This window comes from Wolffia australiana, chromosome 17, assembly GCF_029677425.1.
Source record: "Wolffia australiana isolate 7733 chromosome 17, ASM2967742v1".
Lineage (NCBI taxonomy): Eukaryota > Viridiplantae > Streptophyta > Magnoliopsida > Alismatales > Araceae > Wolffia > Wolffia australiana.
In genome coordinates, this window is record NC_135851.1 from 11,045,077 (window position 1) to 11,068,248 (window position 23,172).

Genomic DNA, 23,172 nt, shown 5'->3' on the forward strand with positions numbered 1-23,172 from the left:
TACATTTTTCACATTAATCAATAAATTAAAATATTATCATATCTTTAATGAAATTTACATAATATTATGATTAAATATAATTTTCTATTAGTTGTATTTAACTTACTAGGCAAAAAAAAATTTTATCTAACATTTTCCTCAGAACTTTTCAGGGATCATTTTGAGAAGAAAATAAAGGAAACACGTCATATTATATTATATAATATTTAATATTTTATTATATTGTATTGTATTATTTTGCATCGCATAGCATCTCATTGCATTGCATTGTGTTGTATTTTATCCTAGCATACCACAATGTATTATATGTTATATTTTATATTATATACTATATTAAATAATCATCCCCATTGTCATGCCTTCTTTCATTAAACATTTGATATATATTTCTCCCTCGACTAACATCTTCAAAGTTCCATTTTATTTAGCTAAATTAAATATATATATAAGATACCATATTATGTTATATTCAATATCATTTTTTCATGCGGCCTGTACAAATATCTTAAACTAGTATGTTATCTCTCACCACTAACTATGCTTCTTCTATGCCGATAACTATGTATTATAATATCATTCTTCATGATAAAATAATATACTCTATTCAGCATAATATATTTATCAATCATTGCTTCTTGTGTCCAAATATTATATTAAATATTCCTTATCTTTACAGTATTATCTTTATATGTGAAGGCTATGTCCCCACGTTATATATGCTTGCTCTCCTACTCCAACTCTGAATAAAAAATTTACCTCTACCTACCAGTCCCTACAGGTATGACATTACTAATTATTCTAAAATTGATTAAATATAATTATTGTAAATATTTTTCACCAAAATGAGGTTAATATAAAAAAATTAAAACACCAAACTTTTCTCTGACATATATTATACATTATTCAATCTTTATATCATGAATATTTAGATGACATAAATATTTCACGATAATCCATCCTGAATTAGTTTTATTATGATGCAATAAATAAAGCTGATAATTTTTTGATAACATGATTATTAGCAAAGTGATATTTTTAAATATCATTGATGTCCAAAGCCTGGCTATATTTAACTACAAGTTGATTTTATAATTTGAATAAACTAACATGGGAGGGGTTAAATAAGGGTTGGATCAGTTAGTCACCATAAGTTAATTCATAAGTTAAATTTAATGACAGTTCTGATTTATTGGTAAATAATATTTTACAAATTTTAAATAATAATTAATTTATTACGAAGTAAGTAATGTATATTTGAATCTAATGCACGTTTTAAATAATGAATATACTTCATTTCCAGATAATTATTTCTTGTAAATAAACTAACTCATTTCTTGTAAATAATTTAGTTTCTTCCAGATATGGATGGTACACTTCATTTCCCCACAGTGTAGCATTTCTTTTTAAAAAGGTAAAATTATCCAAATCTTATGTGAATTTAATCTCCAATATAAGTCATCTTGAACGTAAATTATTCGAAGCTCATACTTTTTGGTTGATAACACCTAGTAAACTAAGATGGATGGATTAGGATTTTAAAATGTTATTTTTTTGGTCTAGTGATTACATGAGAAGGGGGGGTAAAGTACGTAGTTTAGATTTTTATTTACGTTAAAGTAGTTGAAAGTATATTTTTCTATCAAGAGAAGGAGTAAAAGGATAAGGATGTGACAGGATCAGGGTATACATGGGATAACATGCATTTTCAGTACCTTAATTGGACCATATATAGATGTTTATTTGCATTAAATTAATTTTATATGCATGTTATCAAGCTTAAAATGATTAAATCTATTGAATAATGATATGTATTTTCTGCATTTTATGTATTTTTGGAGATCTTTCTGACATGCAATTCTGAAAGAATATAATTTTATAGTCCAGAAATGATTTCTCCAGAATTTTTTGACATAAATTTGTAAAGATGTGATTTTATAAATCAATATATTTATGTATTTGTATTTTATGGCTTTTATTTTATTAAATAGGAATTTATATATATTATAGTTATTTTTTTGCAACACCACGTGTCGCCATTCAATTTGTCAAACGGCAACAAATCAGGATTGAGTATCATGATTGGCAACAGTCAATCATTTAGCCCAATTAATGATTGGCAGTATACAATCATTCAACGATGCCATAATGGCATTTAATACAAACAACATTTTTTTACCTTTTTCTGGGTAGAGCGACATGGACCAATCATAAAAATACACTTTTTACAATAAATGGTGGCATGGACCGAGGAGGAAAAATACAAAATTTACTTTTTTATTCTCTCTCGTTCTGAGGAATAGTCAACAATGACGGCCTGGGCAACGTGGCAGCACGACATTGCGCCATGTGTATACGTGGCACGCGCATGTACACGTGGCACGACATGTCAATTTTTATTGGACGCGAAAGAGGAAGTCACCAATGTGATGAGCACTAACGATGCCATGTCAGCTGCGAGAATGGTAAAGTATAATCTGTTGAAATAATATAACTATTATTCTCTTTTGTATTTTTCTTGTAGGTACACGTGGTGACTCTCTCTTTTGTCTTTTTCTTGTAGGTACACGTGGTGACTCCAAAAAGCCCGAGTGCGGACGACGAGAAGACAGAATTTTAACGATTTGACAGTTTAACATAAACAGAAAAAGAGGAAGTATCAGTGATGCTGATAAGGAGAGTAAAAGAAATCAAGGGCTAGGATTCGTTCGAATTAAGACTGCGATGTCCGATGATTTACAAGTCTGATTGAGCTGAAATTTTCAGCATTGCTTCATCTCCCCCTCCTCTTTCCATCCATTCCCTTTGATCAATTGATAGAGCCTGGATCATTGTGAAATTCATCTTGAACTTGCTTCCTACTTGTGTGGGCTGATTGAGAGATAGTGAGTTTTGAGATACATCAAGTGTGTTCTTGGTGTCTTGTGTGTGCGGGAAGAAGCATTAGAGAAGAGGGGAGCTTACCGGCATGCGTAAATTTCCGTGATCGTGCCGGAGCGTAAGGATCTAAGGTAAGCATCTTTGCCTTACGTTACTCTTTCCCGAGATCGTCGTTAGTTTACTTAGGGTTTGCTACCATCTTTTGACTATCATATCACCTACTTGCATCCCCATAATCTCATCTCTCTCTACCATCACACTGTTCATGCACTTGATCACTATCCCATCTGTCACGTTCTCTACCTCATTCATGTATCGCTTCGTGTAATTCTATGCATGTTTCCTCTTTCCTTTGCTAATTGTAAGTTTGAATGATCTCTATTTATAACCTTTTACTCGATATCACTATCTCGCCTAGTGAATTCTCGTCTTGATATACTCTCATAACGATAAACACTATAGGAAGAAACTGAATCCTTAATCGTCATTCCCTATGGAGATGATCCATACTCATCACTAATTAAATTTTCATAGGTAAGTACTGGTATATATCGATTGTATAATCTCAATTATCGACGACAATTTAAAACCCTAAAATTGATATTATCAACATGTTCAAGTAAAAACTCCAATGTATTTAGTCCCGGTACTCTTATTTCTGATCATCACTTACCAACCTCCTAAATGTCACTCAGGTGACCTAAAGCCTCAGCCTTCAAGGCAGGTTTTTTTACATGCCCTTGGTATCCTACCAAAGTTCACAAAAATGTTCCTTGTATTATCTCACATTCCCTTAGCCTTGATATTATATGTTAGTTTAAGTTGATAAGGTATGACCAAGGGGGTAAATGAGGCTCTTTAAATCTTATTCACTCTAATTTAAATCTTATCCAGTTTGAGATGATAATGAGCCTAACCAAGTTTGTGTGAATTCCCCCAAAGAAACAACTTGGAAATTAGGTGTAACAAGGATACCAAGAAAATAAAATATTTCTGAAGCTCGATCATCCTTGACACCCAAAGTCTTCCATATTGCAACGATGCTCGACCTCCTTCAACTTGGCCCCCAAAACCTCCTCTTCTTCTTCAGCTCCCGAAGCCTTCGCCTGTTTGACCCCCAAAATCTAGTAGGATACACTTGAAAGTTTCAATTTCATTCAATTCAAATACTCACATATATGTGTATAATTACACTCATCTATATTCTTAAGGGCAACCAATAATAAAGTATCACTGAATCTATTTCAGTGAAAATTATTTTCACCATTCAATCAAATATAACAATATAGTTGAATAAACCTTTCTTTAACCAATATCCGGGTAATCTTCTTCTCTTAGTGTTGCCATTATATACTTTTTATATTAATGTATATCTAATATCAGTCAAAATAAATTTCACCACAAGTTTAAATTGTTCGAGAATCAAGATTCTTCATTTGAAATCTCATAGACGCACGTTTGGATGTTCTCACATTGACTTTCATGTAGCTTTGAAAATACTACACAAATATTTTAAAATAAACTATTCAAGAATAAGGATATAGATATGAAAATCATAATTTGACTTCATGATGTTTCTTAAATATCCATAAGTTGCCCTCCAAGTTGGTTATTTCCATTTCTCCATGATTTTGTGATAGTTTAATTTTTTCCAATGTATTGCCTTCAATTATGCATCAAATGACACTATTCTTAATGACATGGGTTTTTGTCAACGTTATAAATAAATTTATTTTAATAAAAATTCAAAACAGTTAATAAATATCTCCAAAATATGATATTCAGGACAAGGTTTCTAACAGTGCAAATCTTAAGTCACAATATTTTCCTCCTTGTAATTTCTTAAATCATGCATCAATTGATATAATTGTATAGCCCATGGATTCTTAAGGATGTTAGTAATAACCTCTACGTTCAATAAAAACCTCCAAATTATGATCCTCAGATTGTGTAAATTCTAGAGTGCACTATTTTTTCTCTTTATAAATTCCTCAATATCAAACCTGCATCAAAAAATATGATTACAAATCCAGTGGATCTTAGATGCTGTTAGATACAAACTTTGCGTAGAATTTGTTTTCAAAAACAGCCTACATTTTTTACAAAAGGCCAGATCTAATGCTTGTCCTTTGTAATGTGTTGTTTCACCAGAGAGAGACGTAATTTGCAATTAAGACTAAATCTTCATCTATGGGATTTGAAAGTAAAATGGGTATGCCTTTAATTACAAATTCAACAGTCAAATTAATACTCAATAACTGAGCTAAATCTAATCAGAATAATTACAACTTTTTCACATGGTCTCAGATGTGTGAGTGATCTTGAATTTAATAATGTGCTCTCATTTTTTAAAATCTAATCAGGTAATTGTACACATGTCAAAATTAAATCAAACATAATTAATGGCATTTTTAAGTTATAAATAATATTTTAGTGTTTAGAGTCATTTTGTTTAAATGCTAAAAACGGGTGGTACAACGAGAATATTCAAAGGATACTACTAGCAGATGAGTAAAGTGCATTTAAGACATAAAACGTGTGAGAGATAAAGGAACACCAAAATTTTGAATTATTTTTTAATAGTAGGTATAAAATCAAATAAGAGTATCAGGGTATTTAAAACAAACCATAATTTGCGATAAAATAGTTCATTTTAAGGGTCTGGTTTATGCAATGGTATTCATAATTTTTTCCTTACTTAAAATAGGAAAAAATAGGTTGAATCCACAAGAACCAGGTAGTGAGAGAGTGAATTTCAGTTAAAATTTATTTTTAAAAAACTTGCACAAATTTTGGATTTTTACATATTTTTCAAATTTCTAAATTTAAGTAAATGGGATAAAACTAGGAAAATATATTTAAATAACAAAAATTTATTTGTTTATTTATTAGATTATTATAACTATATATGAGTGTTATGAATTTTGGAAATTTCTACAGCATGAATGAATTAAATGAATAAAAATTACATTTAAGTGGAAATCTTCTAGTGATTTGATGTAGCAGAAATGATGGCAGGCACATAGACTAACACATAAATTATTGGGTTATTTATGTGAATGTTAAATATTTTTATGAAATAAAACAGTTATAAATCTGTGTTATCAAACTTTAAATGATTAAATTTATTTTAAGATTGATATTCTGATGTTTTTCATTTATTATTATTTTTTAGGATTTTTCCACATCATATTCTAGCTGAAATTAATTTTCTGACTTTTAATATATTTTGTGGAGATATGAATTTTCTAAGTTAAAATATATTTTGATTATATTTTCCTGGCTTAGTATTTATTTTATAATGATTTATTAATGTATTTTTACCTTAAAAATTGTACCCACCATGATCGCCATTTGATTCGATTGAATGGCGATAAGTAAAAAGTGTTCGCAATGATTAGCTGCACTAATCAGTGTAAAAAGGTGCAATTATGGCATTGTGAATCAATCATTAACCAATAGAAAAAAGAGGGATTTAAGCCAGAGAGCAATACAAATGTGTAGTACCTTAAAAATATTGTAGAATGGGATAGAAATGGAAATTTAGAATGTGGTTTGGGGAATTCAAAAGCTTGTCTTCAAAGATATCCTCTAGAATGATTGTCTAGATAAAATTGTGAGTAAATTAAATAAAAATTTCCATAGATTAACCAAACCTTATTGTCACTTCCCTATGGGGCCAAGTGATATTTTTTTCTCCAAGAATCTGAATCAATTTTAAAATCTCACACACACGTACACTCTTTTATAAAAAAATGGATCAAATAAATATGATTAACTTGGGCACAAAAAATAAATCGGTAGAGGAAATACAAGATAAGATACAAAGAGATGGGAAATGTGTTTAAATAGAAGTGCCCTGGCTCTCAGTCCTTAGACAGAATTCCTACTTTTTTGGACTGTTAGGTTACCTTGATTTTCATCCTTGATCAATGATCCTTGATGATTGAAATTCTAAAATAGACCTTCAAAATTTTAATTAAGGTTTAGTTCCACAGTTCTTACCTTTATTTGACTTGGCTCTTAAAAAGGGCTTAAATGCACTTCATAAATGAATTTCTTATATTTCAGCTTATTTTATGGTCTAGTTCATGGATTGTGTTCCATTTTCTGATCCATTATGTGATGTGGGCACCTTTTTTTCCCATTTGCATCCACATATCATCATCTAATTTACCTAACTCTTGAACATCAATTAAAACTCCAAGAAGATTCCTAGAAAAACACATATACCTCAAAGGATGTGTTAGTCTCCAAAATAAATAAAATATGAAAAATAGAACTTATAAAATAAATTTTAGTTTTATCAATTTAACCTCAAATTTTAAAGAATCTATGTGAAAAAACCTAAAAATAAGTGTGAAAATCAAGTATAAAAGCACATTTTAGTGAGTTTATAATCATGAGGCAATGGCTTCTGCAATAAATATGTAAGGAAAATTTGAATGGTACGAGAGATATATAAATCTATGATGGGTTTCATTTTAAGTGATATCGATATAATTTAGTCACATAAATTCAGAGGTTACATAGAATAAAAGGGACACTAGGTACATTATCTCAACAAGTGGATAAAATCTTCCATAGTATAATAAGATAATTTTTATTTCAATTGATTTATAATTTATCTTCCATCTCATGATGAAAATTATTATCCTCATAATGACCATCACCAATAATTTTTTTGTTATAAATATATAAATGATCTTACTTTATTGATAAAAATTGGAGAAATCATCTTAATTTATTATGGGAAAATCTTGATAATCATTGTAAACATATTCATGTTGAATATTCTACAATCAGATTGAGATAATTAAATGATGATAAACCTATTTCTCCTCAAAAATCTAAGTTTATCGTATTCAATCTAATTTTAAGCCTAACACTAGAGGAAGGCAGAATTATATTATCTCAAAATGATGTATTAAATGATGATACTACCAAAAAAAGTAAATAATAGATATTCAATCAAAAGGCAAGAAAATTGAGCATTGATAAAAATTGTAATGGCAGAGTAAACCATTACATTAAAAACTCTATAGAAAATATTGTACATTCTTACCCAAGATATATATATATATATATATATATATATATATATATATATATATATATATATATTAACCCCCTAACTAGTATTTTCCTAAACATGAGTGTGAATAGATGAAATTATCCATCGTCGTGTTTTATCCATCATTTTATTCCAAATTTTTTAAAAATTTTCCTCTTTTGTTTTACTTTAAGTGTTGTAAAAGGGTTCCCTTTTGGGCCCCTTATGTGAACTCTTTGTAATGGGCCCATCATGGCCCTATAAAAAGGCCATGATGGGCACGTCAATCTCAGATCTGGAAATTGTTTGTTGCAGTTACATGTTGTTTTCAGATCTCACCAAGAGAGGAAGAAGAAGAAGGAAAGGAGGAAGGAGGAGGATGGAAGAGAAGAGGTAGAAGAAAAGGAGGAAGGAGTTGGGGGAAGAAGGACCACCGTCATTCCCCCCCTTCTCTCTCTTGTGTCTGCTTTTACAGGTGCATCCATGGTCCCGGCCATCTGCCAGTGGAGGTCGTCACACCCTCGATCAACGATACTAGGTCATCCTTTGACCTACAGGATGTGAACAGACAACCCTCCAACCCGTTAAGCACCCAATGGGTGTTCCAGTTGCACCGTCAGTTGTTTGTGCATACCGCCAATCATCCCAATCATATCAGTCATCATCAATCAATCCTGCTGGTCATTCGACGCCGAGTCATCAGGTTGGATGGCGCTGTCAAATTGCACCATCAGGCGATCATGAAAATGATTCGCAGGGGGGTCGACGGCTGCAACGTACTTGCAGCGATACCTCATCACTCATGGGTTAACTCCCGACACGTCGCCACGTGGAAGCGACACTGGAATGCACTGACTCGAATCTAGCATCCGTGTATTGCCGTTGTGTGATTTAGACCGCGGCTGGGTTGTCTGATCAAGCTACGGTGGTTTGCCCCTGCTGATGGCCTTGTTGACCGGGCTGTTTCCATACCTCAGTCAACCAGTGTCATCTGAGAGTGTTTCGCATTTCCCAAGCTCACGATCCCCCCCCACGGTGCACCACCAGGTCGCAAGTGCTGATGTTTGAGCCGCCAATACTGTTGTTGTAGCGCCGCTGAACCGTGTTGCCCGAGTTCCCATACTTTGTGCTTTCAGGTCTGCCATGCGCCACTTTGCATCGCCTGGATGCTGCACTACCGCCCGAGCCACAGTCATTGTCGCCACAGTCTTCATTCGTGGCTACACCAGCCCAGAGCCACTTCACTACACGCGTATCGGCCGTTCAATCGTGTGCCACATAGACTTCTGTGGTTGATGTTATCCCTAGCCACGGCAACGCATCACTATTCTACTGTTGTCGCATCGACTTGCACTATGTCATTGTGCAATTGGCACCTATTCACAATCGTCGCCGACTCTGGCATGTCAATTCCCCTTGGGGCGCATTCACAGGACTTGGCTGGCCGCAAACATTGCCTTGTCGCCGCTCGTTCCCTCCCTCATTCTCCTCGACTTCACTCTCCAATACCTTGCTCCAGCGACGCGCCATTGCCGCCTATTGAGCCAAGCTGTGCCCTTTAGTGTCATGCCTCTGCCGACCAACCCACACCACCCCATGCCCCGACGAAGACGCCGACGACGAATGCAACCACTGACGAGGTACGTCGTTCTCCTTGCTTGCCAGGTAAATTACGTTTTTCAGTATATTTTCGGCTGCACTCTACCGCGCTTGGGTTAGTTTAGGTGAGAGAATTTATCGAGAAAATTATGAATCGGATGGTACTCTTTAACTCTTATTTCTAACTCTCTTACTCCTCTCTCACCCTTTCTTACTCTCTAATTCTCCCTCTCTACCCTCCGCTCTTCTCTCATTCTCTCTAACTCTTTAACACTTCCTCTCTTCTCTCCTCTCATTCATTCTCACCCTCTGATTCTTGTTTACTTTTTCACTCTCTAATACTCCCTCTCTCCTCTCATTATCTCCCTCTCCCAAATTCTGACTCTCCCCTCTCATTCTCTCCCACTCTCTAATTCTCCCTCATTCTCTCTCACTCTCCCTTACTCTCTCTATATCTTCCTCTCTCCTCCCAATCTCTCCCACTCTCAAATTCTGACTCTCTCCTCTCAATCTCTCCCACTCTCAAGTTCTGACTCTCTCCTCTCAATCTCTCCACTCTCTAATTCTCCCTAATTCTCTCTCACCCTCTCTTACTCTCAAATACTCCCTCTCTCCTCTCATTCTCTCCCTATCTCAAATTCTGACTCTCCCCTCTTATTCTCTCCCACTCTCTAATTCTCCCTCATTCTATTGCGTTATCTTCATTGTATCCCTTACTTTCTTTAGAGTTTAAAATGTAGTTTGGCATCATGCGATGCCGTATTAACCAATCATTGATTACCAAATTATACCTTCAAAAACATGAACCCACCAGGAGGCAGTGGCCCAACCCAAGACAGATCTGGGTCAGGAGCTATAGTTCCTGAACATACGAACGCGGGAACTTCTCATGATGTATAGAGTCACCCTCGTTCGATGCGTTCAGTCATCATTGACTACTTCAAACATATGGAACATGGATACTATGCATGCTTACTGTGCCGGGAGATGAACCCGCACAATAAGAGAAAAGCGATAAAGCGGCAGGCCAACAAGAGCACCAAAATATTTTGGCGACATTTCAAAGCTTGCCATCCAGCTCATCACGCGGAGCTTAAGGGAGAGGTGTTGGAAGACCCTGATCAGCCACATATATCCGACAAATTACAAAGCAAACAACAGGGAGAGCCAAGCCGACGAGGGCCGATGAGAGGGCATACGCCAGAGGAAATGAAGAATGTCATTGCACGGTTTATATTCATGACTGATTCACCGTGGAGCATTGTTCAGAATGTTGCCTTCAAGGAGATGTAGCGTTACGCGACACTTCTCGAATTGGATCCTCCAAGTGTGAAGGTCATTAAGCAGTGGACCATCCAAATGCATGGTCGCATGAAAGAAGATGTGAAGAAGCTATGGGAGAACATGGACCGAGTATCACTCACCGTAGATGCTTGGACCGCTGAGAATGGTACTAGACTACTAAGCATCACCGTCCAATTGGGTGGACGATAAAAGAGTGTACCGAGAGTGGGTACTTGCCATCGCACTTATCGTTGGCAAGCACGATGTGGAGAACATGGCGTACGAAGGATTCTGTCTACGACCGAAGGTCAGCATTCAGTGTCAAACTTATCTTATTGATTGAACTCGTAACTTTACATGTGGCTGATATTTATGCAGGTCTACACCGTGACTACTGACAATGCCACGGTGAATAAGAGGATGTTGGCATTGATGGCTAGAAAGATAAAGATCGTTAACCCGACGTTTAGCGCTAGAAGGCATGTCCCATGTGTTGCACACATTCTGAAAATTGTCGTGCAATCGGCAATAAAAAGCTTCAGCATTCCTTTGGCCCAAGCTGTAGAGCCAGAAGAAGGCGACATGACCAGGACAGCAGACCACTACAACAGCGACCAGGACAACGAACTTGGAGATATGTTCTCAGCATCTGACGACAATGACGGAGCATGCTGCCATTATGTTTGGGTGATGCAGTTGGAAAGGTGCGCACACTAGTGCATAGTATTATGTGCTCTACGCAACGGAGAGAACATTATGCAAAGGCATGTGAAGACGACCCCGAAGTAGAGGACTCCAACACGATCGTCTTAAACTATCCGACCCGATGGAGCAGCACTCACGCTATGCTAGCAGCCGCCGTGAAGAAGCGTGATGTAATTAATGAAGTGTTGAAGGCTTTTGGCCGGAAGGGGATGGCGAAAAAGATGTCGAAGGATGAGTGGGAGTTGGTGAAAGAGTTTTGTCGCATCCTTGGACGTTTCTCCATATCCATGTCCACTGACCATGTTTGCAAGATAGTGACGCCAGCGATATGTGATGTACTATATCTCATAGACGGCCTCAAAGAACACATGGAGGAAGTGGTCCAGCAAATCGAAGATGGCAATTTCTTCACAGGCGTATGACGGTTGCATGAAGCAGATTGTTCCAACATGGTGCAAGCGTGTAAGGCAATGCATTGCAAGCTTTCACAGTATCCAGAGATATTGTGGGCGAATGAGGCAATCACCGTAGCGGCATTGATGGATCCATTCCACAAAGGGTCAATGCTCCGTCCGGGCGTCCAAGAAGCAGCCATTGCATATGTACGGTCATTATTACAATGTGACTCGTCGAGGCATGGACCGAGAGGGGACACTGAAGAGGGACAATCAAGATGTAAAGAGTTGGACAATTGGCTTCAGAGCATTATGCGAAAAGTCCAACCAGCACGTGTGTCAACAAGGTTGGCGTGGGACGAGCAAAATCAATACCTCACGGAGGTCGTGCCCAATGAGGGAGTGTTCACTCCACTATCCTGGTGGGCCAGCACAGGGGTGAAGCGTTTCCCCTTACTTGCAACCGTTACGAGGGAGATGTTGTCCGTATGTGCCATAAGCGCTCCTGCAGAGCGCATGTTCTCAGTGGGCAACGCTATTGTAACGTACAAGAGATCACGTCTGTCGTCGATAAGCATCGAAATACTCATCAATGTGAAGTGTTGGCTCCGTGCGTACAACAAACGATGGTACACTAACGTTGACCTGGATTCGGATGGCGATGATGAGCAAGATGGTGCGGTCGCATGTGCTTGAGGTATACATCAAGTACATGAACTACAATTTTCCCATTTTTTAGGCAATCATTGTAATTTATTTCTTAAATTTTGCTACGCAAGTGATGACCAAGCAAGCACAAACCTCTGACAGAACCGTGGGCAAATTCCTAGGGGAAGGGCGTGTTTTCGACAAAGCCACTGTCCTGTATATTTAGTGAATTTTGCCAAAACTTTAGACTTAACCTTGTATATAAATTTATAATTTTATTTACTGAATTTTGTAACATTTTCCTGGAAATTTTTTGAATTTCCCTAAATTACTATAAAGATTCAAATTACAAATTAAATGTAATGATTTATATGAAGTGTAATATATTAATACATTCTACAAATTAATCATTAATAATAAATATTACTATAAATTCATATTGTAATCTACGAATTCAGATTTTATGTTACTAAAAAGATTCAAATTACAAATTAAATATAATAATTTACATGAAATGTAATATATTAATATATTCTACGAATTATCCATTAATAATATATATACTCATCTCTTAAATATCGTCACTCTTCAACATTATCTTCTAGCTCCCTCTCTATCTGATTTATTATTCTCTTCCAAAAATTCAAATCTCACTCTCCCACTATCTCTGTCTTTCTCTATCTATCTGGGTGTCTCTCTATATTGCTCACTCTCTCTCTTAATCTGAGGCTCTTATCCTATATCTTTAATCTACATCACCCAAATAATATTTATATAATTAGATAATCTCTTCCCTAATCTATCTAATTGTTATCCCGTTTTTTCTCTGTCCTTCCTTTTATCTTTTTCTAGAAATAAATACACCTCTTCACTATTTTCTAAATCTTTATATCCGTCATTACTATATTTCTCTATCCTATCCCATATATAATCTTAATATCACTCAAAATAAATAATCATTATAATAAAATATCATGCTAATCTTAGTATACTTACTCCTCTATCTTAATTGTAAATCTAAAATAACCCTTCCACTAATATCTTACACTCTCCCCTTATTATTAAGCCATCAGATTTATTATTCCTCTTACTAACTATTTCTAGTATCCGTAGAAAATATTAATTATATCATGCACTTTTATTTTCTTAAAATTCCATTATATTAATTTCGTTCTAACATTAATTATGGCCCACATATATGTTGCATTTTCGACATATTAATTTGACATATTACAACAATACATGAAAAGGACATATCTAATTTATTCAAGACGTAGCATCTATGGGCGCGCAAGGAATGAGATTTGCATATATGACGGTTGAGGCAAATATAAACTGCAAAAGAATTTTGAATTTTCCCATATGGGATCGCGATGGAGTGGGAAAAAATATGCGGATGTCGGTTTCTGATATCCGGATATCAAAAACCGATTTCCGGATATCGAAAACCGATATCTGGCATCCGGTATCCGTCGCGTCCCTCTACCTACGGTATCTAGTACCGATATTTTTCTACCCCTCAGAGACAGATATCATCGGATATCTGATATCCGATATCCAGCACCGTCCGATTTTTTCCTGGATATCGGATATCGATTGTCCGATATCGGATGACGGACGGATACCAATTGGGCGAACCCTACGATGTTGTAGTTGCCGTCGTCGCTCCGACAAGAGTCAAAAGGTCACCGTTACTGTATTGACCCTCCACTCGGACCTCGGAGCTTGGCGAATTTCTCATGAGTCGGAACCTGCACGTACATCTACCTAGGATTCACGTCATCATGTAGTTACATCTCCTTGTAGTGAATTACACGTCGGACGACGACATTGACGACATCCAACATCTTTTGGTATCAAAGCATCATCTTGATACCCGTCCGGACGATGACACCATCGATGTTCGACATCATCTTGGTATCAGATCATCGTCTCAATACCCGTACTCTGGACGACGACACCTTCGACGTCCGGCATCAAAAGGCATGCAAGCGAACTGCACATCTACGACTCGTTTAAATTCATGAATACAATTCATATTCAATATTATTTACGTGTGATGTTAATATATAATTAAAGGATGTGTGGAATGGTGAACATACTATAATAACATTATACTACAATGATTGGATTTCAGTTATCTTTACTCATTAGATATTCATAACTAAAAGAAAATCTTATTCATGAAAATGAATAACACCCATTACTCTAATTTTGTGGTGAGATACTGTGATTTTTATAACTTTGGTATTTTCCTAGAGTTTCCAAATTGTATTTATAGAATAAATAAATAATTTAAATTATGAAAAAAATTTAATCTTATCCATATTTCATGATCTATGAACTTATAATATCTACAAAATAGGTAGCGAAATGGGATTAAGAATCTAGTGGTGGGGGGGCAAACAAAACTAAGGAGTGGTCTTACCATCAAGCAGAGTGTAATGGAGATTTTGGGATTCCAATGGTATGAACTGGTATGGTTCAGTCATCCTGGGAGGAGACAGCTCAGACTTTAGTTTAGATCATGGGGTACTTGGTCCACAACTATCAGGCCTCGTCGCCCCATGAACTCAACCACTTGTAAAACATGACCCATCCACCTTTAATAAAGAGGCCTGATTTATCAAACCCCACTTTTTTTTATGTGGAACACTAAAATATGTTTTGTTCAAACCTTATAAAAAATATTATACAAGAAAAGGCATATTTTTATGTTCATTGTAAAGCTGAGGTGTTCACCTTTCTTTGGAATGCAAATACACATAATCGTGGATCGGAAATTAATTTTCAACCAAGGGCTCTCCCGCGTTGAATCAGCACAAAGTTCATATCAGTGTTAATACATTTATTTTCATCTTCAAATAGGTTTGTTTTCTTTTCTAAAATTAATTTTACCTTAAAAATTGTATCATTATTCATATTTATTTTTATTATTTTATTCAATTAATTTCACATTTTCTCTATGTTTATATTTCATTATTTCAAGATTTACAGGGATTAATCGTTTTTCCATCGCCAATGTTTTTGAATGGGTATTCACAATCCTTTATCTAGCATTAAGTTTTGTCACATGGGTTAAAATTAATAAACCTATCTGAGGGTGTTGTTGGACTCACCAATGCAGGATTTTATTAAGTGATTTTGAGTTTTATAAGTATTAATGTATGGTTTATTTAATGTAAAATGTCATAAATAAATCTAAATCATTGATGGGAATGGTTGATTTTAACCATTTTTAGGAGAAACTGAGGGATAGTGTCTACATTTTTTGGGAAAAGAGTTCCTTGAATTGATACATAGGAATCCATGTATGGTATTGTCCTTAGACATGAGATACTAAGTACATTTTGTGGATGGGTGACTATGTTTGGAATATGGCCTAAGAGTCCCTATGATGGGACTCCAAGTAGTATAAGAAGAAATATTTTAAAGGAACTCTTAATCATGGACTCCAAACATACTTAACTCAAATAGAGAAATAAATCTTCAAAGGTATTTGAACGGTCAAGATGGGATTGACCTCAGTTCAAGGGGATAGAATAAGATGCAATGAACATCATTTTGATTCTCTCTGAATATCTCACCTTCTTCTCTTATATTCTATGAAAAATAAAATATCAAAAATCTATTTAAAGATGAGTAATCTCCATAGTATGATCTCATCATAATTGATTCGTTGATATGATATTATATTGCTTCTCAAATTACGTAATTGTTGGTCATTTACTCAAACAACATCAAGGTTCCTCCATACGATGTGACTATACATGTCCTTGGACTGATTTATAAATATTTCAGATGTATAATAAAAACACATATTAAAATTGAACAAGGTATGTGTAGTATGATTGACTAGTAACCTACTTATGAATATGTTCCATCATATTAGAATCTCAAATTAATTTCATAATAATGTATACTTAGTTTCCCCCTATTTAAGGGCATATAATGATGGAAATATGTGTGGCCGGCAAGCCAATCACACATTCCACATCTCGTTCCATGTTCATTAATAGAGCATATTCATTATAGTGCACATGTGATGCTTATAATGAACTCCATGAATACATGATTGGACTTAGTGAATTATGATGAGATCGTAATACAGAGATCACTAGTCTTTAAGCATGTGTTCCAAACAATCCTACTCGAAGGATACGCGAGAAGGACATCGAAGTATCGGGCTAGAATAGCACTATCTAGCCTCACTCATATGATGAATATTGCCGGTCCCGTAGCCATTAGTGTGGAGACACTAAGGATAGATAGTGGGTGCTCTTTAGTGGAAGGATTTTACTGAATTGATCCGAACAAATCCTGGAATCGTCTTATACCGAACTATCAATCAGGTTGATTCATGTTACGGTTGGGTAAGTGGTCCTTAGACCTGAGACACCAACAATGTCTTGTGCTGGACGGTTGTAATTTGACTATGGCCAATGAGTCTCTAATCATGGGATTCTAAACAGTTTTAGTTCGGGCACATCAAGAAGTTCACAAAGATGATTGAGTGGTCAAGATGGGAGCGTCCACCCTCGGTATAAGAGGTGGCAGCTCAAGGAAGACAATGCGATGAAGTCCTTGGCCAAGGCAGTGAAATATCGAGAGAAGAGTTCTCTGATGATTTTCGAATGCATCAGCACCAACTTAGATGACCGATTAGGGTTTGACAGTTGACCATACCCTAAGTCATCCAAGGAATGTCAAGTGGATGAAGGACTATACATACACTGTAAGCGATGACGAACATGTTCCATGAGTGAGTCGATATACACTACTTTGTATCTTCTAAAATACGATGTGTAGCTTGGTACCCCACGTGTTGGAGACTCGACCTATCGATTGGGTTAAATCGATCCGACGTTAATTAATCTATATGATGATATAGTTAATTAATTTTGAAGCCAAGAAAGGTAATTGGTCCAATGGAGCCATTAAATAGACTGATACATGGGCCTAGAGGGTCACACGCAAATGGTCTTTTGGACGTTAGAAGATATACTTATATTTTGGGGGTTTTTATAAAAAATATCCACTTAGTATAAATAGGGGAAGGCCGTGAATGAAATTCACCCAGACCAAAAAATTTCAGGGGCTTTCCCCTTCTTCTCCACTCTCCCTACACCCCCTCTCCATCCCCAATGCGATCGGGATGACCTAACGACGACGGCAGAGATTGAACGGGGCTCATCATGGAGAAGGAGGAGATTTGACATGCTAAGGATCGCGTGGATACGTCTAGAGGCTGCACACTTGAGCAGCTTGACTCGTCTCACTCCGGGATCGAAGAAATCTTGGATACGATCCGTGCAAAGATACTTCATTTCATGATTTTAATGATGCCATTTGATTCCGTTCAAGTCTTACGCTGATGAATGTTTTGATTTATTCATCCATGTCAAGGCCTCTAGAACTCAACATATAACACATTCCAGTATATGTCATATTATAAAGACCAGTACCATTAATATAGCAAGTAGGACCAAAATAATGTCCTCTCTTGCAATGACATCAAGAATATTCTTTTTGTGCATTAACATTGATCCATTTTTTCATTTATAGGTTCATTATTTCACTTTATTAAATACATGAAAAAATTGCCCTTAAAAACTATGGGACCATTAATTCAGATATTTTAAATGAAATAATTAACACTAAATAGGTTGACGCTATCACATTTAATCTTATTATTGTCATGTTTCTAAGATTATATTCATTTCTCAACACAAAACTAGGGAAGGTTTTAAAGATATTCTCTCATTGAGCTGATTTATGCTCTCAAACTGCTTGAGAAAATATTTATTACTTATGAGGAAGTGCTGAGTTATATTATGACTGCATTAAATTATAACAATAAGCCCTATAAAATAAATCTAAGAATTTTATCATTAGATTTAATTATTTACTCAAGAATAATACATTTTAAAAAACCATTCCTATTGATTTTCAAGTGCATCACACTTTTAATGGTAGACTTAAACATCCTTAAAATCATCTTATCCTGCTTGAAATTATTTATTGTACCTTGGAAGTAAATCATATGCATTTGACCAAAAAAATGATAACCATAAATTAAAATATGTTCAATTGGGTTGAAAAGTATACAAATAAGGAATCAGAAGAAAAGACGTTGAAGACCAAAGTTATTGAGATTTGAAGTTTATATATGATTTCTCTTCTAAATCTACTAGTCCTACAAAGAGGCTAACGAATAAACTGAAAAAATTATATTTAAATACAACCCACTATCGAGTTGTGAAATATTTTATGCACTCGATAATAAATGGCATTATATTTAAATGGCATACATCACTAGAGAATTTGAAAAAAAAGGAAATGGAAATTTTTCAGAGGATGTTTAAATATATATTTATATATCAGAAATGATTACAAAGGCATGGATAAAAACAGCAAAAAAAAGGCCAGGAGTAGCTTCATTAACTTCTCAATATTTGCGCTTGCCTTTTCTTCCAAATCCAGAGGAAATATATGCACATCAATCGTACTTCTATCATATTTTTATCTCTGAAGAATGATTATAAGCAGTCGCCCAAGAACAATGTGAAAAATAAGGTCTGCAACATACAAAGTAGATCGAACGTAAGTGTGACTAGACATAAAACATTTGACCGACAGCAACTCAATTGACTTGTATGATTTTTTTATACGTTATTTCTTCCTAAAATTCAAGTTTATTTACAAGGCCAAATTGACATAACCTTGTATTTAACATTTTCATCAAGAAAGCGTTGTGAACGAGCCTTAGAAACAGTAAAAATCGATTGAGCGTTAGCTTGATAATGAATATTATATAGAACAAATAAAGACCAAATATTATATAAAATTATATAAAATGAGCGACCAAACAACAACTCAGTTGACTTTGGAAACTTCACGTACACTCTTTCTTGTTAACCGACAACGTGGCTAGACATAAAATTTTGACCCACAACAACTCCCTTGACTTTCTTTCAGACTAATAACATTTCTTAATAGGAAAAAATTAATTGTTCTTGGTAAAAAAAGATAATCACATATTTACTGTCGTGTAGGAGGTTTCAATAATTTTGTATATTTTCATAGTGAAAGTATTGCCAACCAGCCTTGATAAAAGTACAAACCAAGTCAATATTAGAATGCTAATAAGGGTCTGAAAATAAAATAAAATGCGAGACAATCAAGCAGAATCGGAGACTTCAGCTTTTTCCAAGAGAAATTTAATGTAATTTATTGCATTGATATATTAATTTCAGTGAGCAATCGTATGACAAGATGGGGTAGAGAAGAATGAAAAAATTCAGGGAAAGGACAAAACAATAAAGGACAGAATTACCTGAATGGGAATAAATTAAAATTAATGCCAGACGCCAACTCGATTGACAACGACAGTTGTGTTGAAAAAGTTAATACGGATCGCCGGGATTGGAATTAGATAATATTGACCGAACTTACCAGATAGAAATTAAATGGAAATAATTAAATACAGCGACTCAATTGACGACATGGCTGGGGTGGAATAGATTTTATAAAGTCAGTTACACGAATAAACAATAAGGCTAAAACTATCTGAAAGGAAATAAATGTCAGAGAAGTAGTCAATCAATTAGCCTACCTAAAGTCCATATAGATTTATGTTACATTCTACCAAAATTGGCATGTGGGAGTTGAGAATAATTAAGAGGCAACAACTCAATGCACAACAACCATAGGGTTGGATAAATTCCATAAAGTCTGGATAAAAAATATAATTCCAAACTTGCCTCTCTGACATAAATAATAACAAATGAGAGAGAACTAAATTAACATAACAATTTATCCAAAATATTTGAAAATTGACGATCACGAGGTGCACATCAGAAGACGGCCTCAGAACAAAATCAGTGACACGAATAAACAATAAATCTAAAACTACCTGAAAAGAAATAAATGCGAGAGAACTAGTCAATTAATTAGCCAACCGAAAGTCCATATAGGTTTATATTACCGAAAATTGGCCAGTCAGAGTTGAGAATAATTAACAGGCAACAACTCAATTGACGATGATTGTTGGGTTGGATTAAAAAGTAATATCTAACTTGCCAGTCGGACAAATTTTATAAATAAAAGACGGATAACAAAGTTAACCTTTCGATTTATGTCAAATAAATTTCAAAATACGCGGTGCAGGAGAAGAAAACGCTCATATCTAAAAACGAATGACAGATGGCAAATTTAACACTGTAAATATAACGTGAAATAGAGTGTAAAATAAACAGTAAAATAAAAAATAGCAGGGGGATTGTAGGAGATATTTGAAAATAAATAACGGAGACCAAATTAACGTTTCGATTTATGTAAAATAAATTTCCAAATACGAGTTGCAACAGAATATAAATTTCAAAAACGAATGACGGATGGCAAAATTAACAGTATAAATATGATGTGAAATAAATTATAAAACAAACTGTAAATAAAAATAAAAGGGAGGACTTTAGGACATGTATAAAAATTAACGGAGAATTAAATTAACATTTCGATTTATGTAAAATAAATTTCCAAATAAGAGTTGCAGGGATTACAATTTTCAAAAACGAATGACAGATGGCAAAATTAACAGTATAAATTTAATGTAAAATGAAAAATATAAAAGTTGTACTTTAGGACAATTTACAATTTTCAAAAGGAGGACTTTAGTACAATCAAAATTAACGGAGAATTAAATTTAACCTTTCGATTTTATGTAAAGTAACTTTCCAAATACAAGTTACAGATGGCAAAATTAAGAGTATAAATTTTAAAATGAAAAATATTAAAAAATCATCCGACCACAGTGGGAGTCGAACCCACGACCTTCTGATCCGAAGTCAGACGCGCTAATCCACTGCGCTATGCGGTCTTGTTGTTAGTTAGATGATTATTTTATTATTTAATGTCTATATTAGTGGCTTGTTGACCCAGTTTCTGGCGGGTCGTCTTCTACGTCGTCTCCATAAGTTCATACTTCCTCTCCTATCTCCCTCTTCCCCGTCAATCGAAACAAATCATCTCCCCATGGTAAGTTCATCATCTCTCTCTCCATCTTTGATTCCTCCTTCTTCATCTTCTTCGCAATTGAATTGAACCTGTTCCAATCATCTATCTCTCTCTCTTCATCTTCGTACATGCTCTAATCATCTCACGACTCCCCTCCTATTTTCGCAGGAAAAACACGAAGAAGAAAACGATTTCTCCTTCGATGAGGTTCGTCTTCTATCTCAGACGAAACAAAACTTTTCCGTTAGCATAAATTTCGGAATAATTCTCTGACCATTAAACGGATTTCCGTATTTGCAGGAATACGTGAAGAATTCCAGAGGAATGAAGCTCTACACATGCCGCTGGCTTCCCAAGAACACAACCCCCAAAGCCTTGGTCTTCCTCTGCCATGGTTCATCTCTATCTCTTGTTATATATCGTCTCTCCATCTCTCTCTCATCTATCTCCATCTCTTATTGTATCTTGTCTCGCCGGCTCTCTCTCATCTATCTGTCTTTCCTGTTACATCTCGTCTCTCCATGTCTCCATCTCATTTATATCCATCTCTATCTCTCAACTATCTCCATCTCTTGCTATATCTTGTCTCTCCATCTCTCTCTCGCATCTATCTCCATCTCTATCTCTCGTTGTATCTAGTCTATTCATCTCTTTTAATACCTTGTCTCCCCATCTCTCTCTCGTCTATCTCTATCTCTATCTCCTGTCATATCTCGTCTCTCCATCTCTATCTTCTATCTATAACTCCTGTTATATCTCTTTTCTCCATCTCTATCTCTTGTTATATCTTGTCTCTCTGTCTCGTGTTATATTTTGTCTCCCCATCTCTCTCTCATCTTTTCCCATCTCTATCTCAAGTTATATCTTGTCTCTCCTTCTCTTTCTCTCCCATATATATCCATTTCCATATCATGTTACAAAACTGTCGCTCCATCTTTCTCTCGTCTACCTCCATCTCTAGTCATATATCTTGTCTCGCAATCTCTCTCTTCCATCTATCTCCATCTCTTGGTATGTCTTGTCTCTCCATCTCTCGCTCATCTATCTCAATCTCGTGTTTTATCTTGTCTCACCATCTCTCTCTCCCATCTATCTCCATCTCTTGTTATGTCTCGTTTCTCCATCTCTCTCTCATCTATCTCAATTTCTTGTTATATCTTGTATCATCATCTCCCTATCTATCCAACTATCTATCAATCTATGGTATCTATGTGTATCTCTCTCTCATTGATCTGTGTCTTACAGGGTATGCGATGGAGTGCAGCATCTCGATGAGAGGTGAGGGGATGAAGAATCTCGGATGGTATAAGAGGACAAATAAGTGAATAGCGGAGGATTGACGGACTTCGAATTGAATGGTATCGCTGCAGGGACGGCAATTCCGCTGACCAAGGCGGGATACGCGGTCTACGGCGTAGACTACGAAGGCCATGGAAAATCATCCGGCCTGCAGGGCTATGTGGACAGCTTCGATGCCGTTGTTCACGACTGCGACGAGCATTTCGCCGGCATCTGCGGTGAGATGATGATGATTGATGAATGATGATTATGATGGATGATGATTATGATGGATGAATGATGATGATGGATGGATGG

At 35.5% G+C, this 23,172-nt stretch overlaps 1 protein-coding gene and 1 non-coding gene across 2 annotated transcripts in view; one reads left to right on the forward strand and one right to left on the reverse strand.

Moving 5' to 3' along the window:
- Positions 1 to 21,365: 21,365 nt before the first annotated feature.
- TRNAR-UCG (transfer RNA arginine (anticodon UCG)) lies at positions 21,366 to 21,439 on the reverse strand. The gene has a single exon. It is a non-coding gene; the product is annotated as a tRNA-Arg (tRNA).
- Positions 21,439 to 23,172, forward strand: part of LOC144714245 (caffeoylshikimate esterase-like) — a 7,517-nt gene continuing 5,783 nt past the window's right edge. Inside the window, exons 1-5 of the mRNA XM_078588942.1 lie at positions 21,439 to 21,597; positions 21,745 to 21,783; positions 21,877 to 21,970; positions 22,822 to 22,854; positions 22,947 to 23,093. Coding sequence (XP_078445068.1) covers positions 21,454 to 21,597; positions 21,745 to 21,783; positions 21,877 to 21,970; positions 22,822 to 22,854; positions 22,947 to 23,093 — 457 coding nt within the window. The 5' untranslated portion in view covers positions 21,439 to 21,453. The remainder of the gene's footprint in view (positions 21,598 to 21,744; positions 21,784 to 21,876; positions 21,971 to 22,821; positions 22,855 to 22,946; positions 23,094 to 23,172) is intronic.